Source organism: Ceratotherium simum, chromosome 7 (assembly GCF_057802395.1).
Source record: "Ceratotherium simum simum isolate JZ-2026a chromosome 7, ASM5780239v1, whole genome shotgun sequence".
NCBI classification, from domain to species: domain Eukaryota; kingdom Metazoa; phylum Chordata; class Mammalia; order Perissodactyla; family Rhinocerotidae; genus Ceratotherium; species Ceratotherium simum.
The window spans coordinates 74054691-74074360 of NC_141906.1; the positions used below are offsets into that span (position 1 = coordinate 74054691).

At 35.3% G+C, this 19670-nt stretch overlaps 1 protein-coding gene across 1 annotated transcript; it reads left to right on the forward strand.

Moving 5' to 3' along the window:
• Positions 1–9678: 9678 nt before the first annotated feature.
• On the forward strand, positions 9679–11101 carry LOC101399810 (putative olfactory receptor 10D4). The gene is made up of 2 exons (XM_004427174.3): positions 9679–10583; positions 11074–11101. Exons 1-2 carry the CDS (start codon positions 9679–9681, stop codon positions 11099–11101), a joined length of 933 nt encoding a protein of 310 aa, XP_004427231.3.
• The last annotated feature ends 8569 nt before the right edge of the window (positions 11102–19670 follow it).

Consider the following 19670-nt stretch of genomic DNA (forward strand, 5'->3'; position numbering starts at 1 on the left):
ACACTCCATGTGGATACGCCCATTTAAAAAAAATAGTAATATAATTTAATCATCAACATATAATTTATTACATGTATAGTTCTCAGTATTAAGTGTTACCAAAACCACTCACTCGGGAAGATTTATCTCACAGGTTTTTCTGAAAAATTAATAAAAACACAATTCAATTTTTTTACAGATTACAAATTACAATTTTTTTTCAAATTAAAATGAATATGCTTAAATTTTGATCTATCAACTCATTTCTCTGTAAATAGATTAATTTTCCCTTCTTAAAAAGTTTTATTTACATATAATTGACATATAACATTATTTTTATCTTTTTAAAAATATGCTCTAATTGGATCTGAGATGCAGAGGATTGAGTTGTTCATATACAGAGAAGTGATAATATGGTTTTTTTTGTTCTTGTCTTATGCATAGTAACTTGGAAATTTACATCATTAGGATACTGTTCAAGGATAGCAACAAATATCAGATGTCATTTACTGGTGGTTGCAGCTGTGCAACTGCCTTCTCAATTCTCTTATTGACTCTGTATGTTTGTGTGCGTGTGTGTGTGTGTGTGTGTGTGTGTATGTGTGGGTTACAAGGTGACTACTCCTCTTACCTAGCACATCCCGACCCTGTTAATTGCTCCCACATTGAAAGAGTTCTAAACTTCTAAACAGCTTGCTATGTCTCTAGTTAGGTCTGCTAGGACAAGCTATGGCTCTGACACTCTCCTTTCAGTAACTGGGAACAATCCCCACGTTTCAAAAGCCTTGTAGTTTCTCAGGTTCAGTGAGTTGAATCAGGATGAAGTTAGCAGCAGATACCGCTAGTCCCCATCACATATTCTGACCTTGAATTCCTGTGCTACCTGACCAGATGCCCAGACTCAGCACAGAACAATTGTCTACTAGATCCTTTTACTACAGATGGTGGTAGCTGGTCATGCTGCCCAAATAAATCTTCTCTCACCATCTTAGAGTCTTGGAAATTCAGCTAAATCGAACTACAACCTGCTCTGGGGCAGGGACACCCCACATTGCACGCTAGGGTCAATGGTGGTTCTTATTTATAAAGTAGAAAAAGGAAAATATAAGTAAGTAATTAGTTATCATGAGATTTCAAAATAGTTCCTTTACAAATTAGAAAAATAAGACCTGGTAAAGACAAAACACCCTAAAAAAACCTAATGCATAGCCACATAGCCCATACTGGTGGCCCTCCACATGCAACTGATGAAGTGCTATAACTGCTTGCAAACAAAAACAAGTATTGTCTCAAATAAGTTTAGAAATAATTTTATAAACTGTATCTCAATTTCCATCTGTAAAAGACCCACTCAAAATACCGTTACGAGGGTTAAATAAGTTAATAGAAGTAAAAGTGCTTCAAGTGATATTGATATTCTAAATTCTTAATTACAATTTTAAAATTCAAATCTAGGCCCACCAGCCAGATAGCCTGATTGTCAGAATCATTTTTTTTACAAATTATTTCAATGATTAACTAGCTACTGACAGTATTTTTGAAGATGCATGAATGTAGCTTTCTTTAAGTCACTGATAATAAATTACTGTCAACTATTATTGACAACGTAATCATTCTGATTAACTATTTTGATAAATTTGGTATTCTCATATTTACTACTTTTCAAGGAATTTAATAAAATTCATTTAATAAAATACATGAAACATTAAAGTTACACCAAATGAAAGTATTCTAGAGTAATTCAGAGGCAAAACAGCAAACATTATTGAAGTTGGGATATGCTAGACACTTTATAAGTTAATCATTATAAGAACTCTATGAGATAGGTGATGTTATTATATAAGATGAGAACACTGAGGAAGGTTAGGTTACTTACTGAAATTCTCACAGTTAGTGAGGAATACGGTCAAGGTTTTATCCCAGACTACATGGTACCAGTATTATCAAATAATAATTGGAACAACTTTATTTTGTAAACACATTATGTCCTTACTATGCTCTAAAAGTTATCAGAACTATTTCCAAAAGGGGAAAATAAAAAAAGGATGAAATAATTCAGCATTGATGTTTGCATTCCACATAGGGAAACATGAAATTGGTAAGTTTTTCATCACATAGTTCCACATTTTGATGTATTCTCTTAGGTTTCTCAAAATAGCGGCTCTGGAGTACTGAACTTGTCTACTGAGGATCATTATTAGTGCTGTCATTTCCCTATTGACCGGAATTTTTAAAATATTGTTTGTTTGGTATGGTATGACGTTTCTGACTGACTCCTTAAAGCTATATTTTCTGAGTTAAGTAGTAGTTGAAAAGGGTCTTAATTTACAGAAGTAAATAGTTAAATTATAAGAAGTATAAAGCTACCATAGAAATAATCTGGCTCAAATCTAGAATAAATAGGATAACTTTTATAATGATCCCAATGCTGATATTTGTTCATCAATTCAGTCCTGCTTTTGCAATGAATTAATCAGTGCAATAATTCCTTTAACAATTTTAGTTAAGTCACTACTATATTTAAGGCACAGGAGATACAGAACATCAAGACAGTATTTGTGCTGCAGAACTTGAGAGTCCAATGGGAAACACATAAGTAAACAAATGAATTTGATAGGGTCATAAAGTATATATGAAGTGCCTTGGTAAACAACATGGCATCTAACACAGATTAGGTCACGAAGTGAATCGCCATCTGAAAATAAAGAAAATTACATACACAGGTAAGAAAGCCTTGCTCCAATTACATAACTTGTAATAATTAACACTTAGAGTTTAAAAGATACAAAGATTATTTCGGGTTATGTGTTTTAGGCTCTGCACCAAATTCACAGAGCTCATGTTTTCCAGGCCAAATCATAATGCGTTTTGAGTCTTTTAGTTCTAAGGAGAGAAGATAATTTGGACACTAGAGACTAAATCTACAGCATTCCACATTTCTTTCTATTCTCTGATAATCACAATGTCCAGAACATGCATGCATATTGGCCAGGACCTGCCCCTCCCCAACCATAGTAAGGCAAGAAGGTGCAAGGCTGCCATGTCTCTTGGTGGAGGTGAGGAAGTTGGAGTTGGACTGCACTAAGGTGTTAAGTCAAATGTTTACAGTGTGACTTTATTTTCATCACTGTTGGCAAAAGTAAGACAAAATTATACTTCTTCCTCCTCTGCAGAAGGGGAAGATGTTTTCAAAATGGGTATTATCATATCCTTATTCAAAGTTATCATCAGCAAAATATTTTCAAGGAACTTTATTCTCATACAGTCATGCCTCACTTAATGACGTGGATATGTTCTGAGAAATGCATCATTAGGTGATTTTCTTGTTGTGTGAACATCATAGAGTGCATTTACACAAACCTAGATAGAATAGCCAACTATACACCTAGGCTATGTAGTACTAATCTTATGGGACCACCATTGTATCTGTGGTCCCATTGTATATGTGGTCTGTTGTTTACCAAAACGTTATTATTAGCACCTGACCGTACTTTGGATACTCATACTATCAAAAATGACTAAAGAGTATGCATATTGGATAAAAAGGAAAATTTTTGAAATTAGCTCAAAATGGATTAAAGACTTGAAGGTAAGACATGAAACCATAAAATTCCTAGAAGACAGTATAAGCAGTACACTCTTTGACATGGGACTTAGAAAGAACTTTTTGAATACCATGTCTACTCAGGCAAGGGAAACAAAAGAAAAAATAAACAAATGGGGCTTCACCACACTAAAGAGCTTCTGCAAGACAAAGGAAATCGGGAATAAAATGAAAAGACAACCCAAACACTGGGAGAAAATATTCACAAATCATATATTCGACAAGGGGTTAATCTCCAAAATATAGAAAGAACTCATACAACTCAACAACAAAAAACCAAACAGCCCAATCAAAAAACGGGCAGAGGATATGAACACACATTTTTCTAGAGAAGATATACAGATGGCCAACAGGCACATGAAAAGATGTTCAACATCACTAATCATCGGGGATATACATATCAAAACTACAATGAGATATCACCTTACACCTGGTAGAATGGCTATAATTACCAAGGCAAAAAACAAAAAATGTTGGAGAGGATGTAGACAAAAGAGTATCCTCATACACTGCTGGTGGAAATGCAAACTGGTGCAGCCACTATGGAAAACAGTATGGAGATTTCTCAAAAAATTAAAAATAGAAATATACTATCACCCAGCTATCCCACTACTGGGTATTTAACCATAGAACTTGAAATCAACAATTCAAAGAGACTTATGCACCCCCGTGTTCATTGCAGCATTATTCACAATAGCCAAGACATGTGGAAGCAACCCAATTGCCCATTGACTGAAGAATGGATAAAGAAGATAGGGTATACATATACAATGGAATACTACTCAGCCATAAAAAAAAGACAAAATCGTCCCATTTGCAACAACATGGATGGACCTGGAGGGTATTATGCTAAGCAAAATAAGCCAGACAGAGAAAGATAAATACTGTATGATTTCACTCATATGTGGAAGATAAACAAATACATGGATAAGCAGAACAGATTGGTGGTCACCAGAGGGGAAGGGGTTAGGGGGAGAGTGAAAGTGGTAAAGGGGCACGTATGTATGGTGACAGATAAAAACTAGACTATTGATGGTGAGCACGATGCAGTCTATATAGCAAGTGATAATAACATACACCTGAAATTACACAATGTTATAAGCCAATATGGCCTCAATAAAATATTTAAAAAAAGGAAAAAAATGATTTGTGTGTGATTGTTCATAGGAATATTATTCATAATATTCAAAACCAGAGACATCCCAAATGTCCATCACTTAGTGAAAGGATAAACAAAATATGGTACATTCATACTATGAAATATTATTTGGCAACAAAAAGGAAAAACTATTCTTAATGTACAGAATGGATGAACCTCAACAACATTATGCTAATTGAAAGAAACCAGATCCAAAAAAGGCTACATATTGTATTATCCCCTTTATAAGAAATGGCTAGAAAAGAGAAATTTATAGAGACAAGAACCAATTGTTGGTTGGTTTCCTGGGGAGGAAAGTAGGAATGGGAATTGATTGCAAACTGGCCCCTGGGAAGTTTTTGGGGTGACGGAAATGTTCTGTCAAAATGTTCATTTTGACAATGTTTGCACAACTCTATAAATTTACTAAAAGTCATTAAATTATACACTTGCAACTGTTGAATTTTGTGATATGTAAATTGTACCTCAGTAAAGCTGTTGAAAAATAATCAAGAAGTGAACATGAAACAAATGGATAGTACAGCTCTCAAATCTAGAGGAGAGGAAATACAGCAGAATGGACATTTCAGCCTGCCTGACAGGTATATTGATACGGTAAAGAAAATTGTGTCAGATTATTGGAGCACCAGAACCCTTGGTGATAATCATCCAGTTCACTCTGCTTTAATTTTACACCCCACTCACTAACAGCCTTCTGAGAGACTATTTTGCTTTTAATGTAAAATTTTACTATAAAGTAGTGGAAAAGAATATGCTGACCCACTGACACATGCATTTTAGTGTATGATGTTTTATTTCTCTTTGTAAATTTATACATTGATATTTGTATATATCATATATTCATAAATTCATCTATAAATCATATATATTAGTCTTTTGAAAGTGAATGTCTTGTGAAACTGATTTAATCTGGTTGAGTGACAAATGAATTTCTGCAACAGACACTTATAAATGAATTAATCGTATGGAAAGTTTAGGGATAACAAAATAAAGAATGATACAACTTTGGTCTATTATTTTACCTGTTACATTAATGACTCTTAAGGTTGTTGCCGAAAACAGCAGTTCTGGGAAGTAGAAATGAGATACTATATTTAGAGGCTCATTATGGCTTTTATCTCTTCTTAAGGTTTGTATCTATGTTTTAATGAATCATAGGGATAGTAATGAGATATATAAACACATTGAAGAATTAATTCTTGGAACTACTTAGATGCAAAGTGAAATAGTCAATTTACAATAAGGGCAATTGAAAAAGGGAAGATTGGGGCCCATTACTAATTATAAATTATTTCAGCATTGGGCTGATTTTCACTAATTCAGTACTGATTTTTTTTTTTTTCATTTTTTATTTGTTTATTGCAGTAACATTGGTTTATAACATTGTAAAAATTTCAGGTGTACATCATTGTACTTCTATTTCTGCATAGATTACATCATTAGTACTGATTTTCATAGTGATCCAGAAGGAAGAAATTGAGATGACAAGCTGAAACTGAATAACCAAAGCCATGGAAATATATATATTACTATATACTATATATATATCTACATAATTTATATAATATATAATATTTTTATATAATGTATATTTAGTATAGTATAGTATAATCTTACATATACTATATATACACATATATTCAGAATTCATATACTAAGCTATTTAATACATGACACAATCATTTTTGACTGAATGAACATGATAATGGTTTAAAGATCCTCAAAATCTTTCTAATGATACCAACAGTCTTTTAGAGATCTGTAGGCACTAAGAATAAATTTAGAATCATAGCCTATGATTCAGGAAATAGAACTATCCATACAATAGAATATTATTCATCAAAAAAAATACTGACACATGCAGTAACAGAGATGAATCTCAAAACCATTATGCTCAGTGAAAGAAGCCAGATAGAAAAGAACACACAATTTATGATTCCACTTGCAAGAAATATCCAAAAAGGGCAAATACATAGAGACAGAAAGTAGATTAATAATTTCCTAGAAGTGGGGATAGGAATGGAAATGCTTGTAAATGGGCATGAGGTTTCTTTTTTGCATGAGGGAAATGTTCTAAAATTGTGGTGATGGTTTTACAACTCTGCAAACATATATTGTTTACATTCTCATTCAACTGTACATTTAAAATGGGTGAGTTTTATGTCATGTAAATTATATCTCAATAAAGCTGTTTAAAATGTAGAAATCACTACTAGTCAAAATTTTTTAATTTTATGATGATCTGATTTAATATCTTCATTTTTTCTTTTTTTTTTGGTGAGGAAGATCAGCCCTGAGCTAACATCCATGCTAATCCTCCTCTTTTTGCTGAGGAAGACCAGCTCTGAGCTAATATCTATTGCCAATCCTCCTCCTTTTTTATTTTCCCCAGAGCCCCAGTAGATAGTTGTGTGTCATAGTTGCACATCCTTCTAGTTGCTGTATGTGGGACGCGGCCTCAGCACGGCTGGAGAAGCGGTGTGTCAGTGCGCTCTTGGGTTCCGAACACAGGCCGCCAGTAGCAGAGCGTGCACACTCAACCGCTAAGCCACGGGGCTGGCCCAAAATCTTCATTTTTAAAGCAAAGCTAAAGAACAGAAAAATGGGTAGAATTATGTGACTAAGCGTGTTTACTTTTAAATTAAGACTAAAAGTATTTATACCATTTTATTAGAATTGAAATACGTTTTAAATGCAGACAGACTGAAATTCAAATCCAAGCTCTATGCCTGACTTTTGGAGTAAACTTTGGTAATTATTTGAACTTATTGAGCCTTATTTTCATCATTAAAAAAAGAAAATAATATCTAACGCGTGGGGCTGATGGAAGAAGGAAATAAAGGGGCCTTGAATAGTCTGGCTAAAAAAAAAAGGAGATTCTCAGTAAGCATTAATTACGATTTCAAAACCATAGGGAGAGAAGTCTCCTTTGAATTCCTTGGCATGAAGAAGGACAATGATTATTAGAATGTTGTAAAATTACCTAAATGTTATTACGGTTTTCATTTTGTGCCTTTTATATTATCTCAAAGCGATTCTACCCATAACATTTTTCATAAGTCCTTGTGCTTGTTTCTTTGGACAGCCAGTAAAAATAATGTGCCCACAGCCCTACCAAATTCTACTCTTGTTTACTCTGATCCATTCTTTATAGAGCAGTCAGCAGACTGAATTCTTAAAATATAAATTGAACCAAGTTACAGTAATTAAACATGCTAAGGTAAACATCAATAGCAGTCTTAAAGGAAAATAAAGAGTTTTAGAAAATGATAAGATATGAATTGAGGCAGTTGAAGTGATCATTGGGAGAATTATAAAGCTAATTATGGAAAAAAACAGTTGCAGATGTGTTTTGTTTTGTTTTGTTTTAACACCAGAGGGATTACTGCCTCTTTCGTTTAAGTGGTGACTTTCCTGATCCCCAGTTCTTTCTTCAAACACAGATCTTCCAAGGACAGGATCACTGCGCAACTTCAAATATTTGAACACAATGGATGGCTCTCCACTAGAGAAAAAACATGCCCAAGAATTATTGATAATCAAAGAGATTTAGAAACTGAAAATAACTAAATGCTGCCACATTATTGCATTATAGTCTAAGAAATAATGAGGTAGAGGCCGTGGGGAGAAAGAAGGAAGCAGGGAAGAGGAAAGTCTGCAGTCTAATTGCTCCCTCTGTTCTATAGACTTTCATATTGGTGCCCACTAGGGAAGAGGGTCCCAAAGGAACATCAAACACATTTATTCTCTCTTGAGGGAATGAATGCTGCTCCTTCACTCAGGGACCAGAGGCACTATAGGGTCTGGACTTTCGGGCCTGAGTGACTGAGTCTTAGAAAGAGGAGTGTTCAGATTTTCTGTCCTCAGAGCCTGGCCCTCATGTTCCACAGCATCTAAAAGGAAAGAAAACAGGTGAGGGTGGATGTGGGGCCTGGCTTTCAGCCCAAGTGAGCTGTTTCCCTTCAGTCTGGTCTGTAAGTGCCTTCTGTCTAGAGCGCTTTTTCTCCTCATCTTTTGATGGTTTATATGCACTAGAGGAAGGTGGGAGAATGTGGGAATTGGCTCTATTTGAGTTTGGGCGAATACTCACTTAGTAGACTCCATGGTCTTTTCTTAAGTTATTCTCTGACTGATGAAGCTTAACATTAAAAACCTTAATGAGGATTGTATATATTCAATCATATTGCAAACGTAATTGCTATTGAGATACTAAATTTTATATTGAGAGAATATGGTTGTTTTTAATATTGGTAACTGTCTATTGCTTTTTCCTACATTAAATATTATCTTTTCCATCTAGTTTTACTGTATTCACACCAGACATTTCTCAGTTTTCAGTTGTTTTGGCTGGTGATGGAGAAAGCAGTTTCGTGAATCATTCACATCAACAGATGATTCCAGAACTGCTGCAAGTTAACCTAAGAGAAATACTGTGTGGAATAAAGGCTCATTAAAATCAGAATATTAATATACGAATGAATTTTTTAACAAGGGTGAGTAGGAGCAGGCAGTACAGTAGGGACTTAATATACACTAAAGCATTAATCCTCACAAGAATCATAAGATTGTGCTATACTATGTATAGGGACACAGAGGAGATTTAGAGATTCTTTCAAAGTTATCCAAAGCCACAGAGTGGGGAGTAGATTTGACATTTAAACTCGGATATATCCAACCGTAAAGTTTATTCTCTGCTCGCTTTCTATTCTGCCCCTCTTATCTCTATTTTCCTTCTGAGGAAACAGATAAAAATTAAATAAATGACTTACTCAAAGTCACATATTATTAGTGACAGAATTGGACAGACTCCTATTCAGAAGTTCCCTATAGTATACAGGTATTTTCAGTTTCCAATAGGTTCTATGAAGGTATGAGTGTTTTTGTGAAAAGCACATCTCGGTGAGGCCATTCTTTGATCTTCCAGGTCTAACTAGACATGAAGATGAGGAATCACACTCCTGTAACTGAGTTCCTCCTCATGGGAATTCCTCACACAACAGGGCTGGAAAATGTGCTGTTTGTCTTCTTTCTGGCCTTCTACTTGCTCACTCTTCTGGGAAACCTGCTCATTCTTCTGGCCATCCTCACTTCCTCCAACCTCCACACTCCCATGTATTTCTTCCTGGGAAACTTGTCAGTGTTTGACATATTTTTCCCTTCAGTGAGTTCCCCCAAAATGATGCTCTACCTGATGGGGCAAAATCGGACCATCTCTTACCAGGGTTGTGCCTCCCAGATCTTCTTTTACCACTTCCTGGGTTGCACTGAATGTTTCCTGTACACCGTGATGGCCTATGACCGTTTTGCAGCCATCTGTCACCCCTTGCGATACACAGTCATCATGAACCACAGGGTGTGCACCGTCATGACTCTAGGCACCTGGATGGGGAGCTGTCTGCATGCATCTGTCCTCACATTCCTTGTCTTTAAGTTACCCTACTGTGGCCCCAATGAGGTGGACAATTTCTTCTGTGATATCCCGGTGGTGCTGTCTCTGGCCTGTGCAGACACCTCTCTAGCTCAGACAGTGAGTTTCACCAATGTAGGTGTTGTTGCACTAACATGTTTTCTTCTTATCCTCACTTCATATACTCGCATTGTTATCTCTATATTGAAAATCACCTCCTCAGAAGGCAGGCGCAGAGCCTTCTCAACCTGCAGTGCCCATCTGACTTCCATCCTGCTCTTCTATGGACCTGTGTTCCTCACTTATCTCCAGCCTGCTTCCATCTCTTGGCTGGATTCTGTGGTTCCGGTGTTCAATAATATTGTTACTCCTTCCCTGAATCCTTTGATATATACCTTGAGAAACAAGGAAGTGAAGTTGGCTCTGAGAAGAGCACTAATCCAAGGAGTACATACTTGTGGGGCCTAAGCTCTCTTGTCATTATCTGTCCTTACAACTTTGCCTCGTATTTTCCTGGGGCAACCCTTCTCTTGTAGTTGATGTGATTGCTAAGTGGAATTTGGGACAAGTAGGTGAGGTTCAATAGATTCTGGTGTGATTTATGTGTATATATTTATATAGTTTTTTATTCAACAAATCTTCTACAATGCTTACTATTTTATGCAGGCACTATTCTATGCACTTTACAATACTGACATAATTATCATTTGGAGTAGATAATATTATTATCCCAATTTACTGAGGCTGTTAAGGCACTGAGAGGTTAAGACACTTCCCCAGTGTCACAGAGTTAGAAAGTTGCTGAACTATGATGTGAACAAAAGGGTCTTAACCTTGGGCTAATGCTGCCTCTGTATTGTAAGAATTATAGAATGAACAATTTTTCCATGAACTTCTTTTCAATTTACATGGAATATTCTCCAATTTTCCCAAAAAATCTGTAGTCCGTTAAATTTGCGCCATTGATTTCTTTCATTTTGTAGTCTATATTTTGATGAATGACATGTATTTGAGTCTAATATAAAGGAATTTGTTTACGTTAGAAGCCAGGTCATATCCATATGCCTATTATCCTATATTAGCATTGAGCCTCTACTCCCAGGTAAGTATATTCACTCTTTATGACAATAGTTTGAATTTTGTGTTAAGAATGGCAAATTTCCTTTCATTAAGTCTAGGATCAAATTTGAATTCCAGAATTCCTTAGCCCTTGGAAAATAGCAATCCTTTTTTTCCTCATGTATATAAATAGATTTGAAGAAAATTAGGAAACTGCAAAAACATAAAGTGAATAAAAATCACTCACTAATCCTACCACCAAAACATAACTACTATTAACATTTTGGCATTTCTCTCTCTCTCTCATAATTAGTGACTAAATTGGAACTAAGGTTTTGATGTTTCTGATTTCTTATTTAGATTTATTTCATCTATGGAATCTCTATTTATGTCTATGTCTATATAATCTATCTACTTAGCGATACATGTATAGAGATTTATGCAGTTGTAGTCATATTTTATACAGGATTACCTTGTTTTAATAGTATATCAAACATTTTCAACTGCCACTATTTTTTATGTTGAGATATAATTCACACACCAAACAATTCACCCACTTAAAGTATACCATTCAATGGTTTTTATCTACAGATATGTGCAACTATTACCACAGCCAATTTTAGACCATTTTTGTCACCACAAAAAGAAATCCTGCACCGTTAGCTATCATCCTCCCACGTGCGACCCCTTTTAAGCTCCCATATTACAGATATAGTGGGACAATCACATAAGATTTGGACACCAGAGATTGTGGCTTCAGATTCTTGCCTCATAATTCTGAGTGTCAGTTTCATTATCCGTAAAACTGGCATAATAATTCATAGCTTGCTGGTTGTTGTAAGAATTCAATGAGATAATTTGTACAAAGCATCTTACACAATATCAGGACCATGGTAGACTTTGGTCTGACAACAAAAGTTGTCAAACAGACAACTTTTTGTCATTCCTATTCTTATTGGCACAGCTCAATTATCTTCTATTCTCGGAAGTTGTCCCTAATCCAGCCAAACTGCATTGATTTCTCTTTGCATTGTGCTGTTGTTGTGTCTAGTACGCAATTATTATTGAACTTAAAATAGTGATTTGAAATTTGTTAATGTAATCCTCTCCAGCCCACATTCACACAAACACTATACTGTGGACTCCTGTGGATGGAGACTAAATCTCAGGCTCCTACCACAGTCCTTGCTGCATAGAAGGAACAAAATTATTTTTGAAATAAATTGAATTAATTGCAACTTTACATAGTAGTCCAACTTTGCTTTGTTTTTTCACTTCACTCTTTTTCAGGTCCAATAAATCAGTATTAATGTTATCTTTAATAAATTGAATTGCTTAATGAGCATAATTAAACAACATGCAAATTCACACATTTCTTTCAGTTAACAGACCAAGGTGTTAGATCTTACATGCAATAGTGTGAATAACCAAAACTCTGTCTGACCGCATTCTCCCAATTCCAGGGTTGTGTTTCCAGGACTAGACTCATTGGTTGCCACGTACATTTTCAGCTCTTGTCATGTTTACCGTCTGAGGTTTCAGTAAGTGGCTTTTCCCAATTGCTGCCCCTAACTGAGATACCCTGAGTGGTGGGGCTACATGCTAAAGAAATTAGCTAAATGCCAGGGAGTCTACTTTGATTTGGAAGTAGGGTAGAAGGGAATCACACAATGTTCTGGAGGAAGAGAAAAGAAATGTGTGTCAGAGATCATGGCATAGGAAATGAGCTGTGGATCCCTAGCAGATAAGACAGAGAGATGAGTGGTTATCATGAAATAAGTGCAAAGATAAGAGATAGAAGGGAAGAATGTATACACAATTCAATCCAGGTATATAACTTTCTGACTTAATCTTTCCAGGATTGAAAAAATGGATTTGGGGACTCTATAATTCTCCTTCTCTTTCTAGATCCATTAGCTTTGGAAGAAGGAGTATCTTACTAAAAGATGAAGAAAAAATATGAAATGAAGGTAGGCAGAAAGAGTAGAAAGTCGAGTCAATTTCGATAAGCCTTAGAAAGGAGATTAAACTAGTTCCTGAGATTCTAAGACCTGAATCATATATCAAAATTGTTGAAAGATATCTGGCAAAAAAAAGCTAAAAAGACAAGAACATGGGAATAGCAGGTCAAGGGCAAATTAAAACACAACTAAACTCTAGGAACTTTTTCTTTCAAGTCAGCTGCACCACAGTGCATTGAGAGTGGGTGCAGCTTTCTAAGTCAAGTTTTAAGAGCTAGGTATAGATTAGAAAAACTCAGTTTAAACTTATCTATTCATATGGACAAAGAGATGGCTCTAGCACCTTCAAAATTCTCAACACACTTTTTTTCTTCTTTTTTTGCTGAGGAAATTCGCCCTGAGCTAACATCTGTAACAATCTTCCTCTATTTTGTGTGTGTGACACCACCACAGCATGGTCACCGACAAGTGGTGTAGGTCTGTGCATGGGAACTGAACCCAGGCCACTGAAGTGGAGTGTGCAGAGCTTAACCACCACTAGGCCATGAGGCCGGCCCCCCAATGCCTTTTATCTGTTTAGAAATTTCTTAAATACGAGGCAGAGATTTTCATTTTAAAATTAGATTTCAAATCGCAAACTTCTGGGATTAATAACCAATGTACAGTAAACACAATGATAACTTTGTTGCAGAAAACACAAGATATTTTTACTTTATATTTAATCTAATACTTAATAGCTGTAGTTCTTGTAACATCCTGATCCCCACCTTTAGACTGGCATGATTGCTGTCTCTGGAAGATGGCATTGGTCAGCTACTGATTGTGATTCACAATTTAGCTCCACAGATTTTATATTTAGAGGATATCCTTCCAATTTCTGAAATACTCTGGATGTCACTAGTATATTTTAGTCTTCCTAGGCATTTTTTTTGGTTTCTGAATTTTATAGACACTTTATGGGAAATCAGTAAAGGCTAATTAAGAGACTGCTATCCAGATAACATCTAAAATCACAAAGCCATCCTGACTGCTAATATTAAAACAGAGAAGAATAATGTATTGGACATGCTTTGTAGTTATGTGTGATAAATCTAGAGAAGAAATGAGAGGGATGGAATATTTCCTCATTGTGACAAGATGACACACCTCCATGGTTTTGAACAAGAGGAAAGAAGACATGGATTATTTACTAATGAAAATCTTGCAGAAATGTTATCAAATATTTCAAGGCATAAAATAATTCTGGTACCGTTTCATTCTACCTGTTTTAACTTCCCATATGATTCTCATTCCTCAGGTTCTGCCTTCCAACTTAGTAAACTGATTTAAGTTATATCCAGAGTAGATTATGCATCACACAAAAAAATTAAATTAACATACTTAGAGTTAAAAGGTCATTAAATGTTATGCAGTTCATTTTGCCTCCCCGTGGAGGAACCCACTTTACTTCATCGCTTCTCTGATGTCTGTTTAATTACTTTCTATGAAACAGGCATCTGAGAACATTAATCAGTTTGTGGCACAGTTAGCATATTCACATACATAAAAAACTACCTTTTGTTTTGGAATAAAATGAAGCCATAAATAAATTTATTTAATTATGCAGAAAATGAGGTTTAGTTATTTATATTTTTTACTCTGGTTAGTTGTTGAAATATCTGTTTGTTGAAGATTTTAGAATGCTATTGTCAGATGGAAATAGTTCCAAGTAAAAACAATAATTATATTTTTAACAATTTTAGTTTTTGATAATTTTTATAGGCTTTATGATTTTTAGGATACTTAATTATGATTTCAGGAGGATTTCTGTTTTTCCAGTTTTATTGAGAAATAATTGACATACATCACTGCATAAGTTAAAGGTAACAGCACGATGGTTTGATTTACATATATTGTGAAATGATTATCACAATAGGTTCAGCTAGCATCCATCTTCTCACATAAATACAAAAAAAAAAAAAAAAAAAGAAAGAAGAAAGGACCAAAAGAAAAAAATTTTCTCCTTATGATGAGAACTCTTAGGATTTATTCTCTTAACAACTCTCCCATATATCATACAGCAGAGTTAGCTGTCATCATCATGATGTACATCACATCCCTAGGAATTATTTATCATATAACTGCAAGTTTGTACCTTTTGACCACTTTCCTCCGATTCCCCCTTACCCCACCCACCATCTCTGGTAACCACAAATCTGATCTCTTTTTCAATGAGTTTGATTTTTGGTTTTTCTTTTTTTTTTTTTTTTAATATTTTTTTTAGATTCCCCATTGGAGGATTTCTGATTACCAGAATAATATCCTTTTGCTGCAGCGTATGTGTCTGTGTGTGTGTGTGTCACATGTATTATTGTTCTTATGGTGGAAGAATGTATTAAGAATAGTAATCTTTTGGAGTGGTTTCAGATGAGGAAGTAGAAAAGACTAGAAATGTCTTTTTCCCATATAGTAAAGTGCAAAAAGCACTTAATTAGGAATCAGAAAACTACCAGGATTCTAACAGTGATTCCACTAATAATAATCTACGTGGCCCTGAACAACACCGTTTGCCTCTATGACCTTGATTTCCAACATTTATAAAAGGAAGAGATTGGACTACATCATCTTTAATGATGCTTTTTATGTCTAAAAACTGTGTGCCAGCATCAGACCTCTTTTTTAGGAGTTGGTCGTGATTTGGGGAAAAAGAAACGTCCAGATGTCTCCTGATTTCTGATTTTGGTGGGGTGATGACTTCCTTTTGCCGTACTATTCTTGATTTTGAATTCTGCCCTGGAGATTGGCCTCTGAATCAAGGTGAAATGTCCCATACTGGCCGGCAGATGGCACTATTGGGTACTGACAACCTAGATTCATCTCTGCACTGACTTTGGCAGAATAAAGATCTTGGAACTGAATTGATAGGATAAAGAACGGTTGAAATCATGATTAGAACTATGTGAGAGAGGTCTGTGAAGCTCATGGTTTTCTAATGACACTGCTGTGTATGAATCTCTTTAAATTATTGTCATATTTATATGTTGGTGCCACTATATACACTGTTGTGTGTGTGCCATAGAGGCAATTTAGGCAGGAGGGGAGAAAGTCTTGATGGAGATATGTCTGGCAAAGATCACAGAACACCACAATGCTTTTACAGAATGTAGAATTATTCTGATATTGATGCAGGTATCTGTTTTAGGCCATACATATCCTCATTATTCCTCCTCTTAGCTACTAGAGAAGGGAATTGGACATTTTCTTCATCCTAGAAAGGGGCTTGATCTCCTTTATCAAGCCCCAGGGATTAATTTTACTCTAGAAATTGTGTGATGATAACATGATACCAAGTTTTAGTTTCAACAAAAGGAAACAATAGAGGGAATTTCTGACTGAAATTCTGACTCAATAAACCTGACTGAAAGTTTTACAATGTGAAAGGAAAGAGAGAAGCACCTATTCTTTTGTCTTATTTAGTTCCAAGGGTAGAAACCAAATTGCTTCTACCTCTCCACTCCTTTTTCTTTTTCTGTTTTCAATAATCCATCTTTTTGGTTTTGTTTTGCTCCGATACATATCATCTCTCTCTTCTCCAAGCCCAAAATGTTGTGTAGACTTGGAATTGACGGATGTAAGAAACAACTTAACAACCTTTCCCCCTTTCTAATCCTTGGTTGGAAGGAAAAACAGACTATTATGCTTCTCATAGTTCAGTTGTTAAAATTTTTCCTGCTCTTTTCATTTCCCATATTCCAAGTTTTAAGATTCTCTTTGTGCTAACTTGTTAAATTCTAGCAGTTAGCCTTGAAAATTTTGCCTCTTCTATTAGCAATCACTAGCAAAAGTAATCTCGGAAAAATGAAAGGGGAAAAGTTTTCTTATAGGGAAAGATCCCTATAACTGTAGCAATACTTCCATTCTGTATTGTCAAATCCCTTTTGATAAAATGATAAATGAGGGGCTGGCTGGTGGTGTAGTGTTTAAGCTCGCGAGTTCCGCTTCAGTGGCCTGGGGTTGGCAGGTTCAGATGCCAAGGGCACCAATGTAGGCACTGCTAATCAAGCCATGCTGTGGCAGGCGTCTCACATAAAATATAGGAACATTTGCAACAGATGTTAGCACAGGGCTAATCTTCCTCATCAAAAAAAAAAAAAAGAAAAATGATAACATTCACAAAACTCTGAGTCTTGATAAAATGTATAGTGCTGTATTTGTTTTTGATTTTTATGAAATTGCCTTTGTAAATGTTACTTTAACAATGGAAACTTTTAGGAGATCCACCTGGACTGGAGAAAGTGATCTAGGTCCTCTAAACTGTAACTGTTAATGCCTAAAATGTCTGATTTTCTGTTTGGTTGCTTGTTGATAATTTGTTGCACTAGTCTTGTATTTAAACATAAATTTGTATTTTTCTGAAAACATAAATACTCTAAATACTTATTATTAGGCAGAATTGTTTTCGTCTTTTCCATGTATTCATAAAGGTATAATAGAAAAGTTTTAGCCAATGTGTTCCTTATTTAAAGGAAGAATTTGAAAGTCTTTGTTTCTTTTTAGTTAACACAAGGTGGCTATCCTATTCCTACATCCTTCTCCTTTGCTCTTGGAAGAATATGAGTAACCGTGTAGGCAAAGAGCAGGGGTGAAACTCTGCCTTCCTCGCTATGTCTTCTTCTTAAATAAGATGATACCTCTATGGGAAAGGATATCTATAATTTTCTTTTTTTCAGGCTGTCCTTCCAAATGTCTCTATTTTAACTGCTTGGTTTTTAAATTAGAATTCGTTTCTTTGCATTTTAGAAAGCTCACTCCCAAATTTTATAACCCAAGGAAATTTTTTAAAAAGTAATAAAATTAGAGGTTTTCTTTTTAAGATGATACTCTGGCAAAAATACTCTGAGAAAAGATGTGAGAGCATAGCATGTTACACCTCCTTTCTACTTCGGGAAAGAAATTGAGATTATATTTCTATGGATGGAATACCCCTATGAGATGAGTGTCTGAATTGAGAGGATAGTTAAACATGATAGTTCGTGATAGTGAACAGTTAAGAAAAAATATTTCTATTAGTGAGTTAAGTATGTTCTGAGGCCTTAAAATGGATTTTTGGTAGCCATTTTAACTAAGATGGCTACCTATATTTATTGCTGTGAAAAAAATGTTTAGGAAATAGGAAAATTAGAGTATAGGTTAATAACTACAATTATTTCACTTGTGTGAATTTGTGTACTTGTGGGCATACATATGTGTGTTTGGTGGAAAGATGTCCACCAAATTGTTATCAGTGGTTATTGCTCTGTAGTGGGGTTTTTAGTGGGATTAAAAAATGTTCTTTTCTTTGTATTTTCTTTACTTATTGCATCATTAGCACCTCATTATAAAAACATTATGTAGTTTTGAAATGCAAAAAAACCCAATAATCCTTTTGAATGACTCTTCCAGAAATTGTTCTCACCTAATGTGACTGGAATCTACCGAGCCTCCTAGATTCAATGGAAGGAGCTCCATGAGCTCTCAACATACTCCCCAAAGTAAAAATGATAGAACAGAAAGAAAGACTTCCAAGGGATGATGTAAGATAGGAATCAGAGGATGGGTGAACAATAGCAAACCTAGCTCTAGAATTTCAGAAAACCAGGAAATAACTTCTAAGAGAAAATGCTAAAACTTATCATTTTTTTTGTCTTGTGATTTTTACTTTTTTCGTGCTACATGCTGGGTGATTTCCAGAGTTAAATCTTTTGGTTCAGTAATTTATTCTCTTTAGTCTGCTATTCAGGCATATATCATACAAGGAATTTTTGAATTCAATAATATTATTTTTATAAGATTTCTATTGGCTTTTTTTCAGAATTTTTCTTGCCCTTGTTTGAGAATTTGTTGTTCTTGTTTCATAATAATATTATCTCTTTAATTGCCTCTTATACTTATATTGTAAATTTTTTTAATGCCTTAGTAGTTTTAGTTCCTAATCTGTAAGATGCCTTGATTTTTGAGTTTCTTTAATGTCTTTTCAGAGCATTGGTTTCCTTGAAACCAATAGGTGATAACTCCTATAAAACAGTTCTCAGTTATGAATCCATCCTGGATGGTGATCACTTTATGGCGTTAACCCTGCCCTTTGTGAGGTGTGGCTCTGGCCCCAGCCTAGTTTGGACAGGGCAGCTCTGTTTCCCCAGCCTCAGATGGGTGCTATGGGTGTCCCGACTATTTTCTTTTTTCTTTTTGATGAGGAGATTGGCCCTGAGCTAACATCTGTGCCAATCTTCCTCCATTTTGTACGTGGTATGCCACCACAGCATGGCTTGATGAGCAGTGTGTAGGTATGCACCCGGGATCAAAACCTGTGAACCCCAGACCGCGGAAGTGGAGCTCGTGACCTTAACCACTATGCCACTGGGCTGGCCACCTGACTGAATATTTTCTGTTTCTTGTTTATAGAGAAAAACTTTTCCTTGTTTTCACTGTAGTTATATATTTATTGAATTTTTCTATAAGTTCCCTTTTTTCAGAGAAAGAAAT

Excerpts from the sequence above, each read along its gene's own strand:
- LOC101399810 (XM_004427174.3), top strand. The coding sequence starts at position 9,679 with ATGAAGATGAGGAATCACACTCCTGTAACTGAGTTCCTCCTCATGGGA. Across the intron at positions 10,584-11,073 it reads AAGTTGGCTCTGAGAAGAGC|TTTTCCCAAAAAATCTGTAG; the intron begins ACTAATCCAAGG and ends AATATTCTCCAA.